At 45.7% G+C, this 20,376-nt stretch overlaps 2 protein-coding genes across 2 annotated transcripts; both read left to right on the top strand.

Moving 5' to 3' along the window:
- The first annotated feature begins 1,232 nt into the window (after positions 1–1,232).
- Positions 1,233–8,410, top strand: LOC137896195 (sialin-like). The gene is made up of 11 exons (XM_068741725.1): positions 1,233–1,317; positions 2,040–2,236; positions 2,992–3,225; positions 3,341–3,428; positions 4,161–4,247; positions 4,339–4,457; positions 4,614–4,775; positions 6,217–6,349; positions 6,459–6,606; positions 6,737–6,827; positions 7,126–8,410. The coding sequence occupies exons 1-11, from the start codon at positions 1,233–1,235 to the stop codon at positions 7,261–7,263; spliced, it is 1,482 nt and encodes a 493-aa protein (XP_068597826.1). The 3' UTR covers positions 7,264–8,410.
- Positions 8,411–11,749: 3,339 nt separating this feature from the next.
- On the top strand, positions 11,750–18,977 carry LOC137896124 (sialin-like). Its single transcript, XM_068741652.1, has 12 exons — positions 11,750–12,239; positions 13,006–13,188; positions 14,534–14,730; positions 15,754–15,987; positions 16,103–16,190; positions 16,400–16,486; positions 16,865–16,983; positions 17,157–17,318; positions 17,666–17,798; positions 17,896–18,043; positions 18,175–18,265; positions 18,789–18,977. The coding sequence occupies exons 1-12, from the start codon at positions 11,750–11,752 to the stop codon at positions 18,975–18,977; spliced, it is 2,121 nt and encodes a 706-aa protein (XP_068597753.1).
- Positions 18,978–20,376: the final 1,399 nt, after the last annotated feature.

Here is a 20,376-nt window from a genome sequence, read left to right as displayed (position 1 = left end):
TTGGATGAGAGGGGAAACATCTTCAACCAAACTTAAACAAGTCCAGTTGATTGGATGTTTTTTCTTTCTCTTTGTGACAAGGTTGCCCCGCCCATTTCTCTATTTCTGTTCTGCCCTTGAGCAGAGTGATTAAACATGTCACACAAACAGAAAAGCCAACTTTTGGAATTCGTCACACGCGATTGGGTTGCACGTAGAGCAAACTTGAAGTTTGAGAAGCGTCTCGTCCGAGGAACCAACATGATACAACGGCATAAGAAATTACCTTTATATATATGCACTTTAAGTGGGACATCAGCATACGAACGAGGCTCCAGTGCTTTTCTCAGTATTTTGGTTGATTGCGCTTCATAGTGAAACCATTTCTGATCATCTTACATGGTTCCAGCACACTCCCATAATTGTTTGTTTTTAATTCAAAGCTCATTTTTAAACATGCCTACCTTAATTTTAAGAAAGTGACATCTAAAGAAATGACAGGACTTTCAGGAGAAAGCAAACAGACAGCCATGCAGGAAGGGACAGGGGTTAGGGGAGGCCTTAAGTACCAGCTCGAGTGTGTCATGGAACCATTTTCATTAACCTACCTGGAAAATCATGAATTTCAAGCCTAAGAAAAGCAGTTTGACACATTTAAAGTGTTATAAGTTGTTTGGAGAGCAAATAATATATTTTACATTGCGCGTTTTGTACATATAATTATTTATATTTATAATAGCATCTACTTTTACTGGTGTTTGTATTGTATTTGACAATATTTATTGTCAAATGTAATGTGGCGATTAATTGATTTACAAATAATTTCCATCTTCCCACGCTTGCTTTATATTATATTACATCTTATTATATTATATTTTACTTCTTATAACGTTACGTCCTCAGTTCGGTGCGTAAACATTGTTTTCGATCGATATTTAGTCAGAATAAAAGCCTGTCTCGTGACGGAGTTTCGCATACAGGAGAGCTCAGCTGACCTCAGACTCCTACTATTGCGAAGGCGCGCCACGCCCCTCCCTGGTTGTTCCCTTTTTTTTTGTGGCGCGGTCGAGCCATTGGTTAAGCTTTGAGCACGAGGGTCAAAGTAAACCAATCAAAACGTTAAAGGGGGCGGACCAGGGCGTCGCCATGGTTTGAGTCGTAAATATGCCTCCTGACGGCTAGCGCTGCTAGCACAGATGCTGCCCGAGTCTCCGACGCAGCGAAACTAAACGTTTTCCAACGCCGATCGATAAATGGAGCGACGCGGATCGGAACCGGAGCGGGACGAGCAGGAGACACCGCTGCTTGAGCGAGGAAGTGAAGACGACGTCAAAAAAGGTTCAGATTAGCAGTGAAGCTAGCCGCTACCATGTTGTTGTTGTTTTTCTTCTTCTGATAGGAGGAAAGCGGCGACCTTCGAACTTCGCTATTAAAATTATTTTTGTAGGCCTGTTGTTATTCGGGAGAAAAGGTAATTTTGTCTTCTCTGACACACATTATTGCGCAATTTTATACAACAAAGCTTAAACGCCTTAAAAGTTGATTAACTTAAAGTGACACCACGTGACGTGATAAAATCCACTGATTGGTGATAAACGAGGAGGGGGTTGCCGGTTGAAGTTCACACGGCTCACCTAAATCTAGTCTTGCAGGGAGACTTCCGCCTGGAGCGCACGTTGCGCTTCACGGGCGAACAACTTTATTTTATGCAAAGTAAGACTAACAAAAGAATCATGTGAGATCTGTTTGCTTTCACCTGGCCTCGTTTTTCACTATCCTCCGATCTGCCATCCTCTCTCTCTCTCTCTCTCTCTCTCTATCAACCCAGCCGTCAGACAGATGGCCGTCCACCATGAGCCTGAGGTTCTGTCCAAGGTTTCTGTCTGTTAAAGGGAAGTTTTTCCTTGCCTCTGTTGCCAAAGTTCTTGCTCTTGTGGGTCAAGTTGGGTTCCCGTCTTTCCCTGCTAATCCTGTAAAGTGCCTTGAGATGACTTTCTGTTGTGATCTGGCGCTATATAAATAAAGTTGAATTGAATTGAATTGAATCGTCCCCCCCGCAGCCCCGGCGTTCTGCTCGTCCCGCTGCGGTCTGGCTCTGCTCAGCTGCTACGGATTCTTCGTGGTCTACAGCCTGCGGGTGAACCTGAGCGTGGCGCTGGTGGACATGCTGAACAGCACCCAGCATTCCAGCACCAACCACAGCAGCTCCGTGTGCCCCGCCCACGACGCGCCGTCGCCGCACGTCCACAACCACACGGTGAGAGAGGAACAGCCTGAGCAGGAGGTGACAAGTTCCTGATCGACTGGAAAGTCTTTATCTCTTAAGGCTGGAACTTAATCTGCTCAAACAATCAATCGGCTGCAGTTGATCTCTTCCGTGTCTGTTCTCTTAAAGCGATTTCTGTCGATCACGGACAAACAAGCGTCGACTTCCTCTTCCCTTCCTTTTTTCTGTTTGTGGGGAAAAAAATGAACCCCGTCAGGATTTTGTGACGCAGAAATCCGCAGGAGTTTGTCAGTTTAACAGGAAGTGAACGGAGCCCGAGACGACCCCCCCCCCCCCCCCCCCCACACACACACACTGAATGATGCCAGTCCAGATATTAACTCACTCTGTGCCAGACGTTTTTTGCTCATTTTGACCTCTTTTTCAAGGCCCACAGAATATTTTGTACTATGACTATATAAACAGCGACCCTATCAAATGAGTGCGTAACGTCTCTTCTTTCATCAGGGGGGGGACACACTGTGTTCCTCGCGTTCTTCTGTTCTGGTGTTATTGGCCGTTGAGCCGAGGAAGAATTCACGAGCGTTTTCAAGCAGATCGCTGACTTTGACTTCTAATACTTTTTGTTTTAGTGACACGTCAAACATCTCAAAAACGTTTTACTTCTAGAAAACAACAACACTGAGAAAGCGCTTTTAACGCAATAGTAATAGCGATGTTATTATGTGGGCGGTGCTGATGCAATAATGGTGATGAATCCTTGCTCTCAACCCGTCCTCTCTCAGGCCAATGTGTACGACTGGGACTCTGAGACGCAGGGCTGGATCCTGGGCTCCTTCTTCTATGGCTATATAACAACGCAGGTGCTCGGGGGCTACCTGGCCAACCGCTTCGGACCCAAATGGCTGCTGGGATTCGGGATCCTGGTCACTGTCATTTTTACCCTGCTCACCCCTGTGGCTGCTGACTTGGGGGCAGGTTTCCTGATCGCGGTCAGGGTGGTGGAAGGGATAGGAGAGGTAAGAACATTAAAACATTAGCGTCCGTTTCTGTGCCGTCTCTGAAGCTCTAGGCAGCCAGAAACAGACACTGTTCTGCGTGGCTGCTGAGGTTCTCGTTGTGTTCTGTTGTCAGGGAGTCACGTTCCCTGCAATGTACACCATGTGGGCATCATGGGCGCCCCCTCTGGAGAGGAGCCGACTGCTCACGATTACTTACCTTGGTAAGAAACACAAACGCACACCGGCTACGTTTACATGGACACATTTAATTGGATTAAAAGCCTGATCAGACTAAAAATACTGAAGATTTTATTCCGATCGAGAGGGGTGGTTTATACCGATCGATAATCCGATCAGCGCGCATGAAAACGCTTATTCCGATATTTCGGTACAAACTGTGACGTCGGCTAAACGCGCTTCTGTTGTTCCCGGAAGCGCGTTGAAGCAGAGACACAAACGCGTTGCCGGAGACATTAAAGTAAACGGGGAAAACGCGCGAAATACCGCTGACGTTTCAAGCACAAAAGGGCGGAGCCATGTTTTGTTTACAACGGAATGACTTCTTCTTCTACTACTATTTCCGGTATATTAGCTATAAATTGCGTATGTCAAAATAATTGATTCCGATCGAAAGTGTGATGCATGAACACACGAGTCCTAATCGGGTCAATCCATTTAGGGTCCGTGAACACAGTGCATCTGATCATACTTCTATTCCGAACTCTGATCGGATTAAAGACATTTTGTCTACGTAAACGCAGCCGATGACACAAAGTCAACACGACGGGGTTATGAGTGGATTCTGGTGCGAGTCGTGGCACATCCCGGTCTGACCAGTTCAACAGATCAATTTCAAGCAGTCGCCACAAAAGGGGCCGGACTTGGCCAGCTCTCGCTTGGTGCGATCTGATATCTCTGAGTCATAAGTTCTTGTCACTTCTTGTCCGTCTCAGGAGCCCAGCTGGGGACGGTAGTCGCTCTTCCTCTCTCTGGCGAAATCTGCTTCTACCTGGGCTGGACCTACGTGTTCTATATCTTTGGTAAAACGAGACACTCGCCATCTTCTGATAATAAAAGTCTGTCTTTTGGATTTTCACCAGATAAGTTGTTGGTCATGTCTTTTGGCTTCAGGTGTTTTTGGTCTAGTGTGGTTCGTCCTGTGGGCATTTCTGGTCTCCAACAGTCCACTCACTCACCCACGGATATCGGAGAAAGAAAGACTCTACATAACCGCGTCGCTAAAGAACGAGGTGAGGAGGCGACAGCCAGGCTACATGATGGTCTGTTTTTGTGTCCGCTTTTATCATTTCCGTACACGAGGAAAATTTCGACAGTCGTTTCAGATTCATCGGTTCTTAATAAATAACGTTCTCATCAATCTATTTTCTACTTCCTGCGTTTAACAGCTCTCCAGCTCACCGCGCGATATCCCCTGGCGGGCCATAGCGACATCCAGACCGCTGTGGGCCATTGTCGTGACTCACTTTTCCTTTAACTGGACCTTCTACACCCTCCTCACCCTCCTGCCGACCTACATGAAGGACGTGCTGGGATTTAGCATACAGCAGGTGAGAGATCGCTGACAATCACGAGTCCTTTAAGGGCAGGGGTCGGCAACCCAAAATGTTGAAAGAGCCATATTGGACCCAAAAAACAAATATGTCTGGAGCCGCAAATAATTAAAAGCCTTATATAAGCCTTATAATCAAGGCAACACATGCTGTATCTATCAAAATGACTAAGTTGGTTCCGAATACATAATGAGCCTTCATGATGAAATGTTTATTTTCCCTGCGGCGCATCCTGTGGAGAATGACGCATCAAGTGACTACTCTGTTGTAGGACGCCGCCTGAAGTTTAACTTCAGTACAATATTATTATCTCCCGGGTTGCAACAAAACTTGCAGCAGTAGTGGAGTTTGGAGATGCAATCCACTTTTTAAATCTATTTAAATCTATCAGCCTCAATTTGAGATTTTAAAGGTACAGTACACGCTGCAGGAGAATCAGCATGATCCATGCAGTGATGCAATCGCACTTTTTCTCTCACTTCCAACTGGCTACTCGGCTGCAAATGTAGCCTTTCCCTGGAAATGTCTTTCCACATGACTCTTTTTGTTATTTGGCAACTTCTCGCTACAGAGCAAACATTCAGGCAATCCTTCCGCGTTGGCAATGAATGCAAATGATTCGGTCCAAGAAACGTTGAATCCTCTGTTCTCCTCAGTTATGTTTCTCTTTTTGCCTTTGGGGTCCATGGCCCGTCACACACCCGCCGGTTTGTTTACAACAGCCACCTGAATGAATGAATGAATATATTTATTTGATAGAATGTTAGAGTACAAGTACAGTCACACAGTAGCATGTATTACAGTACAAATAAAGTCAAACATCCTGCCTAAGAGGAGCATTTCAAAAAAGCCCTTGCGGTCTTGTTTCCGTTGAAAGTCCTTCGTACATAAATCATCCACAATTAACAATACAAATTTAACAATACAAATAAAAATAAAACCAATATTCAATAACTCAATTGATGCAACGTAACATTAGAAAAACAAAAATAAAATGATTTTACACTGCCGATGCAAACTAACAATTATTATATAAAATTATTATTTATAAAATAAATTACACCCCTGATGCGAACCTGCCTGGCACCCCGCCCTGCTGATGTGTCGCAGGCTTTGAAGCAAATCTTCGTTGACAGAAGTGTTGAAATTTAATATTTATTTTACACATTTTTACAGCATTGGAAAACGTAAAGAATATTTGTGTCATGTTTGTCCTCCTACAGAAACCATTTTTTTTTTTTTTTAAGCGCCGGGGAGCCACTAGGTGGCGCCAAAGAGCCGCGTGTTCCCGACCCCCGTTTAAGGATTTGCAAGGCGCGCAAATTGAAAGGCTCAATTTTCACGGCCATGTTTCCTAACACCTTTTTCATAGCCGTTACCCTTTCGTCCTCTGGCGCCGGTGTTTTGTGGCTCACTTTCCTGTCTGTCTCCACAATAGAACGGGATGCTCTCAGCGCTTCCTTACCTGGGCGCCGGTTTCATGGCTTTGGCGGCAGGTCAGTTGGCCGATTATCTGCGGGAAACCTGCCTCTACCCGACCGCCATTGTCAGAAAGTTCTTCACTATTGTTGGTAAGGAATACCAATGTCTCACAACGACACGCTCCGACATGGGAGATCTAAAACACAATTGCTCGCACCTCCCGAGGATGTTTTCGCAGCTATTGTGTTGTGTCTGTAGGCACCATCGGGCCGGCGGTGTTCTTGGTAGCAGCGGGTCACACGGGTTGCAACTACATCTTAGCGGTGGCGTTCCTCACCATCTGCTCCTCTCTGGGCGGAGTAGCATGTGCTGGCTTCAACATCAACCACCTTGACATCGCTCCCTCGTAAGAATGACCAAGAACCACCCAAAATAACCCTCTTAATGTAGAGTTAACAGCGTTACTGTCTATGAGAAGGATTCTGAAGGAAAACGATGTACTTGTGAGATTGATCGTAATGATCCTGGGTTTGCAGGTATGCTGGTATCCTCCTGGCGATCACCAACACCTTCGGCACCATCCCCGGCATGGTGGGACCAGTCATTGCGAGATCACTAACCAAACATGTAAGAAACTCGTGTGCGAGTTCCTCTTGGAGCAGGACGCTCCATTTCCTGTTTGCCACTAGGGGGCGAACTCCTCTATAAAGAGCGGCACAGACAGACCCAGAGGTTGTTTGATTTTGCCTGGAGAGGATGGTTCAGTAGAACTGCCTGTGTGGAACATTTGTTTTTGTCGGAAGATGAAAGCTTTGACGGAGGTTTTCTATGAAATAGCTTTAAAAGAGAGGATGACTCGCTCGTCCAATAAGGGCCCAGTCCTTGTTTGTGTTTTCAATCCTCGTTGTCATCTGTGCTTCTTCAGAACACCTTGGAAGAATGGCGGTCCGTTTTCTACATCGCTGCTGCCATCAACGTCTTCGGAGCGGCGATCTACACCGCGTTTAGCCGAGGAGACGTGCAGCCCTGGGCCGTCAAGTCGGCGGCCTCTCAGCAAGATTGAAAACGATCTCTAAAAACCGGTTAAATAGGAATCATCTTTTTTTTTTTTCTCCGAGGTAATCTCGCTGCGCCGAAGGTTGTCGAATGGTCGTTTGTTCTGTGCAGATAAACAAGCGCGGCAGGTAAATAAGCTTTGAAAGACAACCTGGGGTCGATCATTAACTCGCTACGACACGGTGTTTCTGCCTTAAGTGCACTTTAGTGTTCACATTTTCTTAATCGTTAAGATTCGTTTTTTTTAGCTGGTTGATATCATTTTATTTTTATTGTAAAGGTCTGGTTGGGAAAAAAAATGTTGGCGTTTTGCACACTACATACAGAAAGGGCATCTCGTGAAAAATCCATCAGTGCCTCCCTTTGTGACCAACTTTTTATTTTATTTTATTTTATTTTATTTCATGTTTTTATAAAAAAAAAAAATAGATTTAATGAGGCCATGCAAAAATTGTACTTGTATCCTGTGCATATTTCCTGTCTGGATTCTAAGGACAAGATTTTTTTTAATATTCTAGCATTTCTTTGTCCTCAGTAAGGACAGGAGAGAAATTTAAAATTTCTTATAGTGACGTTACTGCATGATTTCTCTTTTTTTATGTAGCGGTATTGAACTCATGATGATGCAGAGGCCATAATGATTTTAGTAATTATTGTTAAGGAGAAATGAAGCTGCTTTTAAATGTGTTTTTTTTAAAAGACATTCCCGTTTGAAAGAATATGTGTCATCCAGAGAATTTGTACTTTGTGTCTTCTCAGGTGTTTCATGTCTTACAAGGATATTAAAGGGATGTTTTGAAATGTGCATTGAATGGAGAACCCAAAGGTTTTTACGTTTTTTAAACTGTAATTATATTCCCATCTTGTAGAACATTTTTACGATGCTGTCTCTTGCCTGTCCTTTTTATTCATTATCAGCATTTAGCAAGAAATAAAACATTTATCTTTGTAAGTTGTCGTCAGCTAGCCTCATCCCAGGTTCTAATGTTTTGTTACACGACCGTAAATGGGATGGGAACGCAAACGTGTCTATTTTAAACATGTCAGAATTGTCAAAGCATTTTTTTTTTTTTTTTAATATGTAGTTACTGTAGTAGTAGCTATAGCGGACTACGTGTCCCATAATGCTTTGCATCTACGGGTCGCAGGGGACTTCCGGGTTATCTGATAAAGTCGTTACCAACGAGAGTCCACCGTGTCCCGTGTCCTCATTATACATGGTGTCAGAAGTTGCGAACTGTAAGTCTCCACGGCATTATACGATGCAATACAGTGTAGTTAACTAGCGGAAGAAGTTTTCGTGTAGTTTAGAACGGAAATGTCCGGTGAAAAAGACGAAGTCAGATCGTTCCGGTGTTAGCGGCTAACTAGCTAGCATGCTAGACGGCGCATCCAGCAGCAGAGTCCGAAGGTGAAAGAGAAACCAGGAATTTGGCGAAAGGATGGCGACCACAGTACAGCTAACTCCCCCAGAGACATTTGACTTTTCATGCCCAGCAGACTGGCCAAAGTGGATCAGAAGGTTTGAACGGTTTCGAATGGCGACAGCTTTGGACAGTAAAGCAGAGGAATATCAGGTGAATTCACTCTTGTATGCAATGGGAGATGCTGCTGATGATGTTTTATCAGTTTTGCCATTAACTGCTGAAGACAAGAAGAAATATGAAGCAGTCAAAGCAGCATTTGAACAGCATTATGTGGGAAAACATAACGTCATTTTTGAAAGAGCACAATTTAATTCAAGACGTCAACAGGACGGTGAGAATGCAGAATCATTCATCACAGCTGTGCATAAACTTGCAGAACACTGTGGATTTGGAGTGCTTAAAGAGGAACTGATTCGGGACAGAATTGTAGTTGGAATTAGGGACAAAAGACTGTCAGAACAGCTACAAATGGACTCAGAGTTAACCCTTTCTAGAGCCATACAGAAAGTCAGACAGAGTGAAACTGTGAAGAAGCAACAAACTATACTACATAGCAGCTCTGCAGAAGAAAAGACACTGAACATGGACTCAATCAAAGAAAGTATGAAGAAAGGAAAATTTCAGACATGGCAACAGTCAAAGAAGGGACAAAAGCTTGTTAAGCAGGTCGAAATGGAGTGTGGCCGCTGTGGTCGAAAGAATAAACACGCATGGAAAGATTGTCCAGCCAGAGACGTACAGTGCAGAAAATGTCAGAAAAAAGGGCATTTTGCTGTAGTTTGTCGCAGTAGTGACGCAGCAGGTGTAAGAGAAGTCACAGAAAACCATATTGACACAGGAAGTGAGGGTTGTGTGTTCTTGGGAGAAATCGGCACAGAGAGGTCAGAGCCCTGGGTTGAAAAGGTCAAGCTAAATGGGGAAAATGTCCAGTTTAAACTTGACACAGGGGCGGATGTTACATCTATTCCAGAGGGATTGTACAAATCTGTCAGAGACGGTAGGCTGCAGGCACCGAAGAAGAGACTTTTAGGGCCAGGCAGTTACCCTCTCAAGGTGAAAGGCTGTTTTGAGGCACAGTTGGCAGTGAAAGGACGCTGTACATCACAAAATGTCTACGTGGTGTCAGATTTGGTTCAGCCACTGTTAAGCAGACCAGCTTGTGAGGCACTGGGGTTAGTGTATAGAGTGGACACAGTTAGAGAATCTGTTACAGATTACAGAGCAGTGTATCCAGACGTGTTTCGAGGCTTAGGCAAGCTGAAAGAACCATATCACATAGAGTTAGAACAGGGAGCCATACCTGTAGCTCTTTCTGCCCCACGGCGCCTCCCACTCCCTCTCAGAGATGCAGTGAAGGTAGAGTTGAAAAGAATGGAAGACATGGGAGTTATTTCAAAAGTTACTGAGCCTACAGAGTGGTGTTCAGGCATTGTTGTTATTCCCAGACCAGCCAAGAAGCCTCCCAGGATATGTGTCGACCTCACACCTCTGAACACAGCAGTGAAAAGAGAACGACATATTCTCCCAGCAGTGGATCAAACACTCGCTATGATGAAAGATGCTAAAGTGTTCACAAAATTGGACGCTCGTTCTGGATTTTGGCAAATCCCCATCACACCAGAGTCGCGGCCCCTCACAACCTTCATCACGCCTTTTGGAAGGTATCAATTCAATCGCCTTCCTTTTGGCATAGCATCAGCGCCAGAGCACTTCCAAAGGAGAATGTCGCAGATGCTGGAGGATTTTGATGGAGTAATCTGTCATGCTGATGATGTGCTTGTGTACGGCAGAGACAGACAGGAGCACGATCAGAGACTGCATCGTGTGCTTCAAAAGTTCCAAAAAGAGGGCCTCACTCTTAATGAAAAGTGTGAGTTTGCTAGGAAGGAGCTCATTTTTGTTGGACACAAAGTTTCAGCAAAAGGCATTGAAGCTGACCCAAACAAGGTAAAGGCCATTCAGCAGATGCCACAGCCCAAGTGTGTGGAAGATGTGCGGCGTCTCATGGGCATGGCTAACTATCTTGCCAAGTTCACGCCACAGCTAGCCACAATAACCACACCGCTTAAGGAGCTGCAAAAGGAGAGAAACGAGTGGATATGGGCGGAGCCACAGGAAACAGCGTTCCAGAAACTAAAAGAAATACTAAGCTCTTCTGAAGTGCTCTCTCAGTACTCTAACTCTGCAGACACGAGAGTTGCTGCAGATGCATCGCCATATGGTATCGGAGCCGTACTCACACAGAAGCAGTCGGACGGCGTGTGGCGGCCAGTAACCTACATTTCCAGAGGATTAACTGACACTGAGAGGCGCTATGCTCAAATAGAAAAGGAGGCACTCGCGGTGACGTGGGCGTGTGAAAGGCTCTCATCATATCTCATGGGCCTACAGTTCATTCTGATCACAGACCACAAACCACTGGTCCCTCTTCTGAGCACGAGAGGCTTGGATGACCTTCCTCCACGCATCCTAAGGTTCAGACTTAGGCTGCTACGGTTCTCATTTAACATTATCCATGTTCCAGGAAAAAACCTCGTCACAGCCGATGCCCTGTCACGCGCTCCGGTTGGGGGGCCGCCCTCTGCAGGTGATCTTCAGCTGGAGAAAGAGGTAGAGGTTTTTGTGGACACTGTTGTTGCTTGTCTTCCTGCCACAGAAAAAAGGCTGGAGCAGATCAAATCAGCACAAGAAAGAGATAAGATGTGTAGAGAAGTGAAGAACTACTGTCTTACTGGTTGGCCAGAGAAATGCAAGCTAGAGACGGACGTCAAAGCATGCTGGCAACACAGAATGGACTTCAATGTGGGTCACGGATTTCTCATGAGAGGAGAAAGACTGGTGATCCCCCCACCTCTGAGAGCAGAAATTTTGCAACGTTTGCATGAAGGCCATCAAGGGATTTCCAAATGTAGGGCCAGAGCTAAGGACTCAGTCTGGTGGCCTGGCATCTCTGCGCAGATAGGCCAAATGGTAGCCGATTGTGAAATATGTCAGAAATACAGACTACAAAGTCGCGAACCATTGCTATCTACTCCACTTCCAGACCGCCCGTGGCAGAAAGTTGGAATGGATCTGTTCGAGTGGTCAAAGAAACAATATATTTTGGTGATTGACTTTTTCTCTAGATATATTGAAGTGGCGCAGCTCAAACACACGTCAGCAGAGGTCACCATCGAGGCTGTCAAAGAAGCCTTTGCTAGACATGGAACTCCAGAGACTGTGGTATCCGATAATGGGCCCCAGTTTGCATCAGAACTTTTCAAACAGTTTGCAACGGAGTACCAGTTCACGCATGTCACGAGCAGCCCCAGATACCCCCAGGCTAACGGGGAGGCAGAACGTGCTGTTCGCACCATCAAGGACCTGTGGAAGAAGGACAATGACTTCACCAGAGCGCTACTGGCGTACAGAGCCACCCCATTGGAACACGGGTTCTCGCCAGCACAGTTGCTTATGGGAAGGAACCTCCGCACCACCCTACCCCAACTCACGGCTAAACTGGATCCTAAGTGGCCGGATCTGCAGACCTTTCGAAGGAAGGAGGAGGGGGGGAGGTGTAATCAGGCAAAACATTACAACCGGAGACACAAGGCAAGATCACTTCCAAAACTAACACCTGGACAGAAGGTTTGGATTACAACAGAAGGAACTACTGGAGAAGTAGTTAGGCCTGCCAACACTCCCAGATCTTATGTGGTAGAGACTGATCGGGGTTTTCTAAGGAGAAACAGGAGTCACCTCAGACCGACTGGGACTGTTACTAAATCCGGTCGTGTTGTCAGACCTCCAGAGAGAATGGATTTGTGAAGGATGTTATGTGTCCATTTAAAATGTTAAATAACATTGTTTAATATGCTGTTTGATCAAATGTTTATGTTGTAAACATCAAAGCAAAAGCAATGTTAAAATGTTCAGCACTTTAATGTTTATAAGTTGTCAGACTCGTCCTAGTTAAATGAAGAAGAATGTCTTTAGCTAAAAGGAGGAGGTGTAGTAGTAGCTATAGCGGACTACGTGTCCCATAATGCTTTGCATCTACGGGTCGCAGGGGACTTCCGGGTTATCTGATAAAGTCGTTACCAACGAGAGTCCACCGTGTCCCGTGTCCTCATTATACAGTTACTACTAGTGTTATTACACAACACTATGCTGAAGTCAGATACTGCGTTGGGTTATTAATTCTTCTCTCGGTTGCCTCTCCGGTTTGATGGTTACCGTGTATTATCACGCTGCGTGTTTTTGTTTTGCGCGGCAGGAGAACCACTTCCTGTCTCGCGCTTCTCTCGTGACGGCGGCGGTTTAACATGTTGGCTTGAATCCAGCTGCCCGGAGCCTCCAGGTGTGTTTCGTGCTGCTGATGCAGCTGCAGGCGGTTCCGTTTGCTGCAGCGGAGCGTCGCCTCATGAATGGAGCTGGTCGGGGGGGGGGCCCGGACGGGGAGGACCCGGACGGGGAGGACCTGGTGACGCCTCTGCTTCGAGGACGCGACAGTAAAGCTAAGAAAGGTTAAAACTCTCGACGTCGACGCCCTCTGTCCAGCCAGAGGCTCACCTCCTGTGTTTATAGACGATCTTTGTTTCACATTTTAGAAGACTGTCTTATACTTCAAATTGAGTTTGAAGAAAATATTGCTTCTAAAATTCTAGGAAAGTGTTTATTCCAGTAACACTTTGACATACGAGTGTAATTCGTTCCTGGACCGAGCTCGTAACTCAAATCACGCACATTTCAAATCAATTTTTCCCCATATAAAATAGCTGAAAACAATTAAATCCGTTCCTGGCCGTGTAAAAATGCTCAAATCAACGCTAATAACAACAATCTATATTGCAATATAGATACACACGTCAAAATTATAAAACTGATGTACAGTACTGTATTGTAATATAAAATGTGTTTTTATTGTGAGATTAACTTCGAAACAGGCGATACGGACGGTACGTGACACTTTACTGTATTTTTGTACCTTACACCTATACTTGTATAAACTTAGACCTAACAGTTAGGCCTTTGGAAGGCTTTGTGTTCTTAATGGCGCCACCGTCTGGAAGCTGCTCTTATCTCAAAGCAACGTTCTGCTGCGTCTCGGAAACGCTGGCATGTCGAGGTGTTGCTGTATTTGGTCTAAAACGTTTTAAACACAATGTCTTTACAGGTGAATGCAAAAAGTCCTCGTTAAAGTTTATTACTGGCTATAAGTAGGACAACCTGCTCTGAGGACAAAGTCCTTTTAACAAGTTTTAAGAGCTCCTTTTTAATTATTCAAAATGTAAAGAAAAGATTCACATCCCTTAGACTAGAGACCGAAGTCAGCTTTTAAATGGGAGTAAAATAAGACCATGACGTAATCTATTTAACTTTTATTTAATGAAATGAAGCGGTCACTTATCCCAATGTCACCCCCCCCCCCCCCCCCCCACCCCCCGTGAAGATAACAGCTTGGTTGAAACCAATGCCCTTCTCGACCCGCGATCACACAATAAACATTAACAACTTAGTGTTCCGCAATCTCAAAGGTGGGTTCTTACCTGAGACTCCACATCAGTCGCTTTTCCCATTCGACTTTGTCAGCCACGTGACGCGGCTCCCCGCGAAGTACTTTGTCCAATCGATGAGGACGTGAAGAAGTCAAAAGGAGCCTTTTGTAAAAGCGGCGCTTTTTTGAATCTAACCTCCGGGGATTACCATGAACGAGAATCTACACAAAGGTAAATCAGTGATTGACAAGATCGAAGGTGTCTGAATTAGAGCTGCGGCCCGACAGCGTTTATTATATTTAAATCAACGTATATAACGGGGGGGGGGGGGGGGACCCATTCAGTTTGATGTGTCATCGCCCCCCCCCCGCAGCCCCGGCGTTCTGCTCGTCCCGCTACGGCCTGGCTCTGCTCAGCTGCTGCGGCTTCTTCGTGGTCTACACCCTGCGGGTGAACCTGAGCGTGGCGCTGGTGGACATGGTGAACAGCACCCAGCATCCCAGCACCAACCGCAGCAGCTCCGCGTGTCCTGCCCACGACACGCCTCCACGGCCCGCGCACACCCACGCGGTGAGTGAGGAATCCCCCTGGGCGAGGGAGCGAGGGGGGGGGGCGTGTATAACCCTCCGAGGAGCATGCTTTTATTTTGCCCGGTGTATTAGATTAAAGTGTAATTGCACATCCCCTACAGTAGGTGGCAGTGGCGCTATGGTGAAGTTGTTGTTTTTTCACCGCGCAACATGGAAACATATTTAACAGTGATGAAACGAGAGACGGAGGGAGCGAGACAACCGGAAGCTAAGACGAGGAAATATGACGAAGCGGATGTAGCGCTTAGCTTCACGGTGGGAGACGAGTAAGTTAAAATGTTTCATATATTGCGCCATTGAGTTAATGTTGCTGATCATTTTTAATTTATTATTTTTGTGTTTTATTTTATTTTTCAGTATCAAATGGTTTAGTGGGTCCAAATTAATTAATTAATTAAAATTTCAGGTAAATTAAAAACAATGTTAATAAAATTATTATTTGTTGTAAGTTGCTCTACATTTCTTTATTTTTTGTTTTCTTTATTGTTAATAAAGATACAATGTTATGCAGAGGTATACGTTACAGTTTTATAGACAAATTATATTTATAGATGCAGTGGGGGGCGTAACGGCAAATAATTTAGACAAGCTACAAGGCAGAAAGCTACTTTTCCTTTTTGGTATTTAGCCAACAAGTCACAGTAATTGTTGCCTTTACCTAATGCAGGCTAGTAATAAACCTACACAAACTAAATATTCAGCTGACGACGACCATCGTTGGCGACGGTGGTTGAGCGGGTCATCCAATGATTGAGAAGTTGGGGGTTCGATTCCTGGCTCCGGCATTCACTGTTGTGTCCTTAGGCGGGACACTTCACCCGTGTTGCCTTGGCGATTGTTGGGAGGACTGATTGTGCAAATTGATCTTAATCTACCTGTTTGTTCTAATTTTTTTCAAAATGAGAATTGGCTAAAGAATTGGTAAATAAATTAACGGAATTGAAAATGGAATTGTATAAATCTTATCAATTCTCATCCCCACTCTCAACACGTCCTCTCTCAGGCCAATGTGTACGACTGGGACTCTGAGACGCAGGGCTGGATCCTGGGCTCCTTCTTCTATGGCTATATAACAACGCAGGTGCTCGGGGGCTACCTGGCCAACCGCTTCGGACCCAAATGGGTGCTGGGCTCTGGGATCCTGGTCGCTGTCATTTTTACCCTGCTCACCCCTGTGGCTGCTGACTTGGGGGCAGGTTTCCTGATTGCGGTCAGGGTGGTGGAAGGGATAGGAGAGGTAAGAACATTAAAACATTAGCGTCCGTTTCTGTGCCGTCTCCGAAGCTCTAGGCAGCCAGAAACAGACACTGTTCTGCGTGGCTGCTGAGGTTCTCGTTGTGTTCTGTTGTCAGGGAGTCACCTACCCTGCAATGTACACCATGTGGGCATCGTGGGCCCCCCCTCTGGAGAGGAGCCGACTGTTCTCGATTACGTACATTGGTAAGAAACACAAACGCACAATGACACAAAGTCAACACGACGGGGTTATGAGTGGATTCTGGTCTGAGTCGTGGCACATCCTGGTCTGACCAGTTCAACAGATCAATTTCAAGCAGTCGCCACAAAAGGGGCCGGACTTGGCCAGCTCTCGCTTGGTGCGATCTGATATCTCTGAGTCATAAGTTCTTGTCACTTCTTGTCCGTCTCAGGAGCCCAGCTGGGGACGGTAGTTGCTCTTCCTCTCTCTGGCGAAATCTGCTTCTACCTGGGCTGGACCTACGTGTTCTATATCTCTGGTAATAATGGAGGGGGGGGGGGGGTTCTCAAGGCACTTTGCAGGTGTAGCAAGGAAAGACCTGCAGGGAACGACAGAACCCAACTTGACCCACAAGAGCAAGTTTGGAGACAGAGGCAAGGAGAAACTTCCTTTTATTAGGCAGAAACCTTGGACAGACCCTCTGGACTGGCTGCCTTGAGAAAGACAGCGAGTCAATATTCTATTGAAAGCTTAGGCCGGCCCATCTCCATTGATGAGTCACAGCTAGTTGCTTCCAGTGTCTGTCCCTGAGTTCCTATTTGTTCCCTTGGAAATGATGATTTCTATGGAAATCAGGGTCAATCGTTGGCCGTCACCGTTGGCCTGTGATCAAATGAAAGCTTGTCTATGTGTCCAGGCATTTTGGGTCTAGTGTGGTTCGTCTTGTGGGCGTTTCTGGTCTCTGATAGTCCGAACACTCACCCACGGATATCGGAGAAGGAGAGAGACTATATAAATGAAACACTAAAGCATGAGGTGAGAAACCAAACACCGGAGCGCATATCTTAACTTAAGTGTGTGTTCGAGTTCATCTTCTATTATTATTCCGTCTTTGTGAAATATTGCATTTAGGTATTTGTTTCAGATTTATCAGTTCTTAATAACTAAAGTTCTAATCATGCCTTTTCCTACTTTCCTGGGTGTAAAAGCACTCAAGCGCGGTGCACGATATCCCCTGGCGGGCCATAGCGACATCCAGACCGCTGTGGGCCATTGTCGTGGCTCACTTTTCCTTTAACTGGACCTTCTACACCCTCCTCACCCTCCTGCCGACCTACATGAAGGACATGCTGGGATTTAGCATACAGCAGGTGAGAGAGCGCTGCATCTATTCATGCTCTATTTTTAAATATCTAGAATTTTAGGAGAGGTGTTACATTTTTTTCCTGGGTAGAATAAATTAGGGCGTTTCTTGACATTTCCGTTCAATTAACATATTTATTGGTTACAAGTTGAGTCAACCAAAAACGTGCCCTTGTTCATCGTCATTTGATCTTGAAAATCTATTCATTAAAAAAAGGAACCATCACAATCAAAGAGAGGCCAGCTTATCGGACTAGTTTTTTGTTGTGAACTCTTAACGCGAGTTTTTTTTCATGGCCTGAACGTCACTCATCGGTTTCTAGCTACTGATGCCGTTATCTCCTGTCTACAATAGAACGGGATGCTCTCAGCTCTTCCTTACCTGGGCAGTAGTTTAGCAGCTTTGGTCAGCGGCCAGTTGGCCGATTACCTGCGGGAAACCTGCCTCTACTCGACCGCCGCTGTCAGGAAAATCTTCAACAGTGTTGGTAAAGAATACCAACCGACCACAGGCTCTGATCTGGGACATTTAACACACCATGTCTCAGACCTCAGAGGGTGATACAGTTAATGTTGTGTCTGTAGGCACCATCGGGCCGGCGGTGTTCTTGGTAGCAGCGGGTCACACGGGTTGCAACTACATCTTAGCGGTGGCGTTCCTCACCATCTGCTCCTCTTTGGGCGGAGTAGCATGTGCTGGCTTCAACATCAACCACCTTGACATCGCTCCCTCGTAAGAATGACCAAGAACCCCCCCAAAATAACCCTCTTAATGTAGAGTTAACAGCGTTACTGTCTATGAGAAGGATTCTGAAGGAAAACGATGTACTTGTGAGCTCGATCGTAATGATCCTGGGTTTGCAGGTATGCTGGTATCCTCCTGGCGATCACCAACACCTTCGGCACCATCCCCGGCATGGTGGGACCAGTTATTGCAAGATCACTAACCAAACATGTAAGAAACTCGTGTCCATTGACGATTAAGTCCTTTCTATTAGCATTTCGATACGATGGGTTTGATCCAAAGCCACAGATTTAAGCCTGAACGTCGTATTAACATTTACTGCTCGCTATCCTGCCTGGTTTCATGTCAGACATGTCGATGCGCCAGCAGGCAAACTCCGGTGTTCCCGCTTAAACGTGCGCTGACTGCAGCAGATGCTCCATTTGCAGTTTGCCACCAGGGGGCGGACTCCTCGAGGAAGAGCAAAAAGACATTCTCTGTAGAGGACAGTTCAGTAGAACTACCTGTAAAAAGCACTTGCTTTATCTGAAATACTGTGATAATATTTGAGCGGTTATTATTATCAAGTTATTTCAGGTATGCAAACAACCTTCGGTACGTTTTCAGAGTTTCGTTTGCAGAAGCAGGAAACGCAACCCAAGTTAACAAAAACAATTGTGTCGCTCTATTTCTTTCTGTAAATGTTATCTTCTGTTTCCCTTTCCAATTCTCATCATCGCCTGTGCTCGACTAGAACACTGTAAAAGAATGGCAGTCCGTTTTCTACATTGCTGCTGCCATTAACGTGATTGGAGCAGCGATCTACGCCTTCTTTGGCCAAGGACAGGTGCAGGCCTGGGCCGTCCCGACGCTGCCCGTCACCACGAAGACGGAGGAAGAATCCACCCTCCAGCCACAAGAAAAACCAGAATCAGATTGTTAAGACTGTCGATGACTGATGTTCAAGCTGCAAAGCTGCTTAGCTTCAGGCTAATGTGGTTGATTTAAACCTAAAAGGTAAGGTATGCTAAAGCTAATGCTCGGGTTCACGCGTTACTTCGCTCGGGTCTCGTTGGCGTTTCTGCCTTCAGACCACTTTAAAGCTAAGATTTACTTTTTCAGTTCAGAAACTTCATGTTTTTATTGCAATACCAAAAATATTTCTGAACTTGTCGGGTGTATTTTCACTCACAAATGTCCGGGGGCAACACAAGGGCTAAAATTATTTAAAATAGAGGAGCACAAAAACCCCAGTATCGAGTATTCGCCACTGCTAATTCTAAACCTTTGTCTCGCATGTCTTAATGTCAGCAGCTGATTGGATAGCGTTTTGTTTTTTATCCGGGCGAATGCTTTTGATCGAGATATTGTGCCTCATTTTATTACCTTTTAAACACATTACATAATTGTAAACTTTCCAGAATTGTTTAATTTTTTTTACGAGTAATTATAAACAAATATGCTGAAATCAGATATTGTGTTGGTTCATTTATTTTTTGCTTCTTTTAGATAAAAAACGAATTTATTTTTAAATGTTTCTTGTAACCTCTTCAAACTGGAATACATCAGGCAAACCCAGAGACTGGGACGATATAAAAAAAATATTCCATATTTTATTTCACTGTGATAAAAGTTAGTGAGTTATGACGTCACACAGGTATGGCTTCTTCTACTCCCACCTGTGTTCTCCTTTGCAGACGGATGCGCGTCGGGGGTTTACTTTAGTCCAACGAAGGGGCGCGCTTCACCTGCTGCGCGTGCGTGCGGCCCCGCCCGCTTCACCTCGTTCTCCCTCTGACCTCATCTTCATCAAAAACAAAACTAATCATCATCATCATCGTCTCAGACGGAATTGAAACTTGTTGCAAAAAACAACAACAAAAAACAAGCGTTTATGGCGTCAATGCATATAATCCCGCGTCCCGCGGGGACGTGCCCGGAGCTGTGATAAAACAGCGTCTTCTCCCGCTCCCTGTTTGTGACGCCGAGCGGGCGCGCGCGCGCTATTACGCAACACCCCCCCCCCCCCCCCCCGTCCTGTGCGCGTTACCCAGACCAGCGTCTCTCCTCCCCGGTCTTGCACCTTCGCTGCGACCGGCCAGCTCTCAGGTACGACCGTCCCGCATGAAATCGTTCACAAAGGATGCGGGGGCGGGGGGGTTCTGATTCCCCCCTGGCGGCGCTGGGGAATATTTTAGTGATGCGGGGAGGATGAGCGCGAACGGTCGGTTGTCAGTTCGCATCCCGGCGTCGGTGAGCGCGCAGATGAAGCAACATGGCGCTCCGGTGCCGTCATCGTGTCTCCTCCGCAGCGGGATGAGATGATGATGATGCGCACGTCG

This window comes from Brachionichthys hirsutus, chromosome 7, assembly GCF_040956055.1.
Source record: "Brachionichthys hirsutus isolate HB-005 chromosome 7, CSIRO-AGI_Bhir_v1, whole genome shotgun sequence".
Lineage (NCBI taxonomy): Eukaryota > Metazoa > Chordata > Actinopteri > Lophiiformes > Brachionichthyidae > Brachionichthys > Brachionichthys hirsutus.
Note: the sequence above shows the minus strand (reverse complement) of the source record. Positions and strands in the feature narration are given on the sequence as shown.

Coding starts and splice junctions, on each gene's coding strand:
- LOC137896195 (XM_068741725.1), top strand. CDS start 1,233: ATGGAGCGACGCGGATCGGAACCGGAGCGGGACGAGCAGGAGACACCG. Junction 2,237..2,991: donor CGCACGTCCACAACCACACG/GTGAGAGAGGAA, acceptor GTCCTCTCTCAG/GCCAATGTGTACGACTGGGA. Junction 4,458..4,613: donor CCGCGTCGCTAAAGAACGAG/GTGAGGAGGCGA, acceptor TGCGTTTAACAG/CTCTCCAGCTCACCGCGCGA.
- LOC137896124 (XM_068741652.1), top strand. CDS start 11,750: ATGGATCTGTTCGAGTGGTCAAAGAAACAATATATTTTGGTGATTGAC. Junction 16,487..16,864: donor CTACGTGTTCTATATCTCTG/GTAATAATGGAG, acceptor CTATGTGTCCAG/GCATTTTGGGTCTAGTGTGG. Junction 17,799..17,895: donor GAAAATCTTCAACAGTGTTG/GTAAAGAATACC, acceptor TTGTGTCTGTAG/GCACCATCGGGCCGGCGGTG.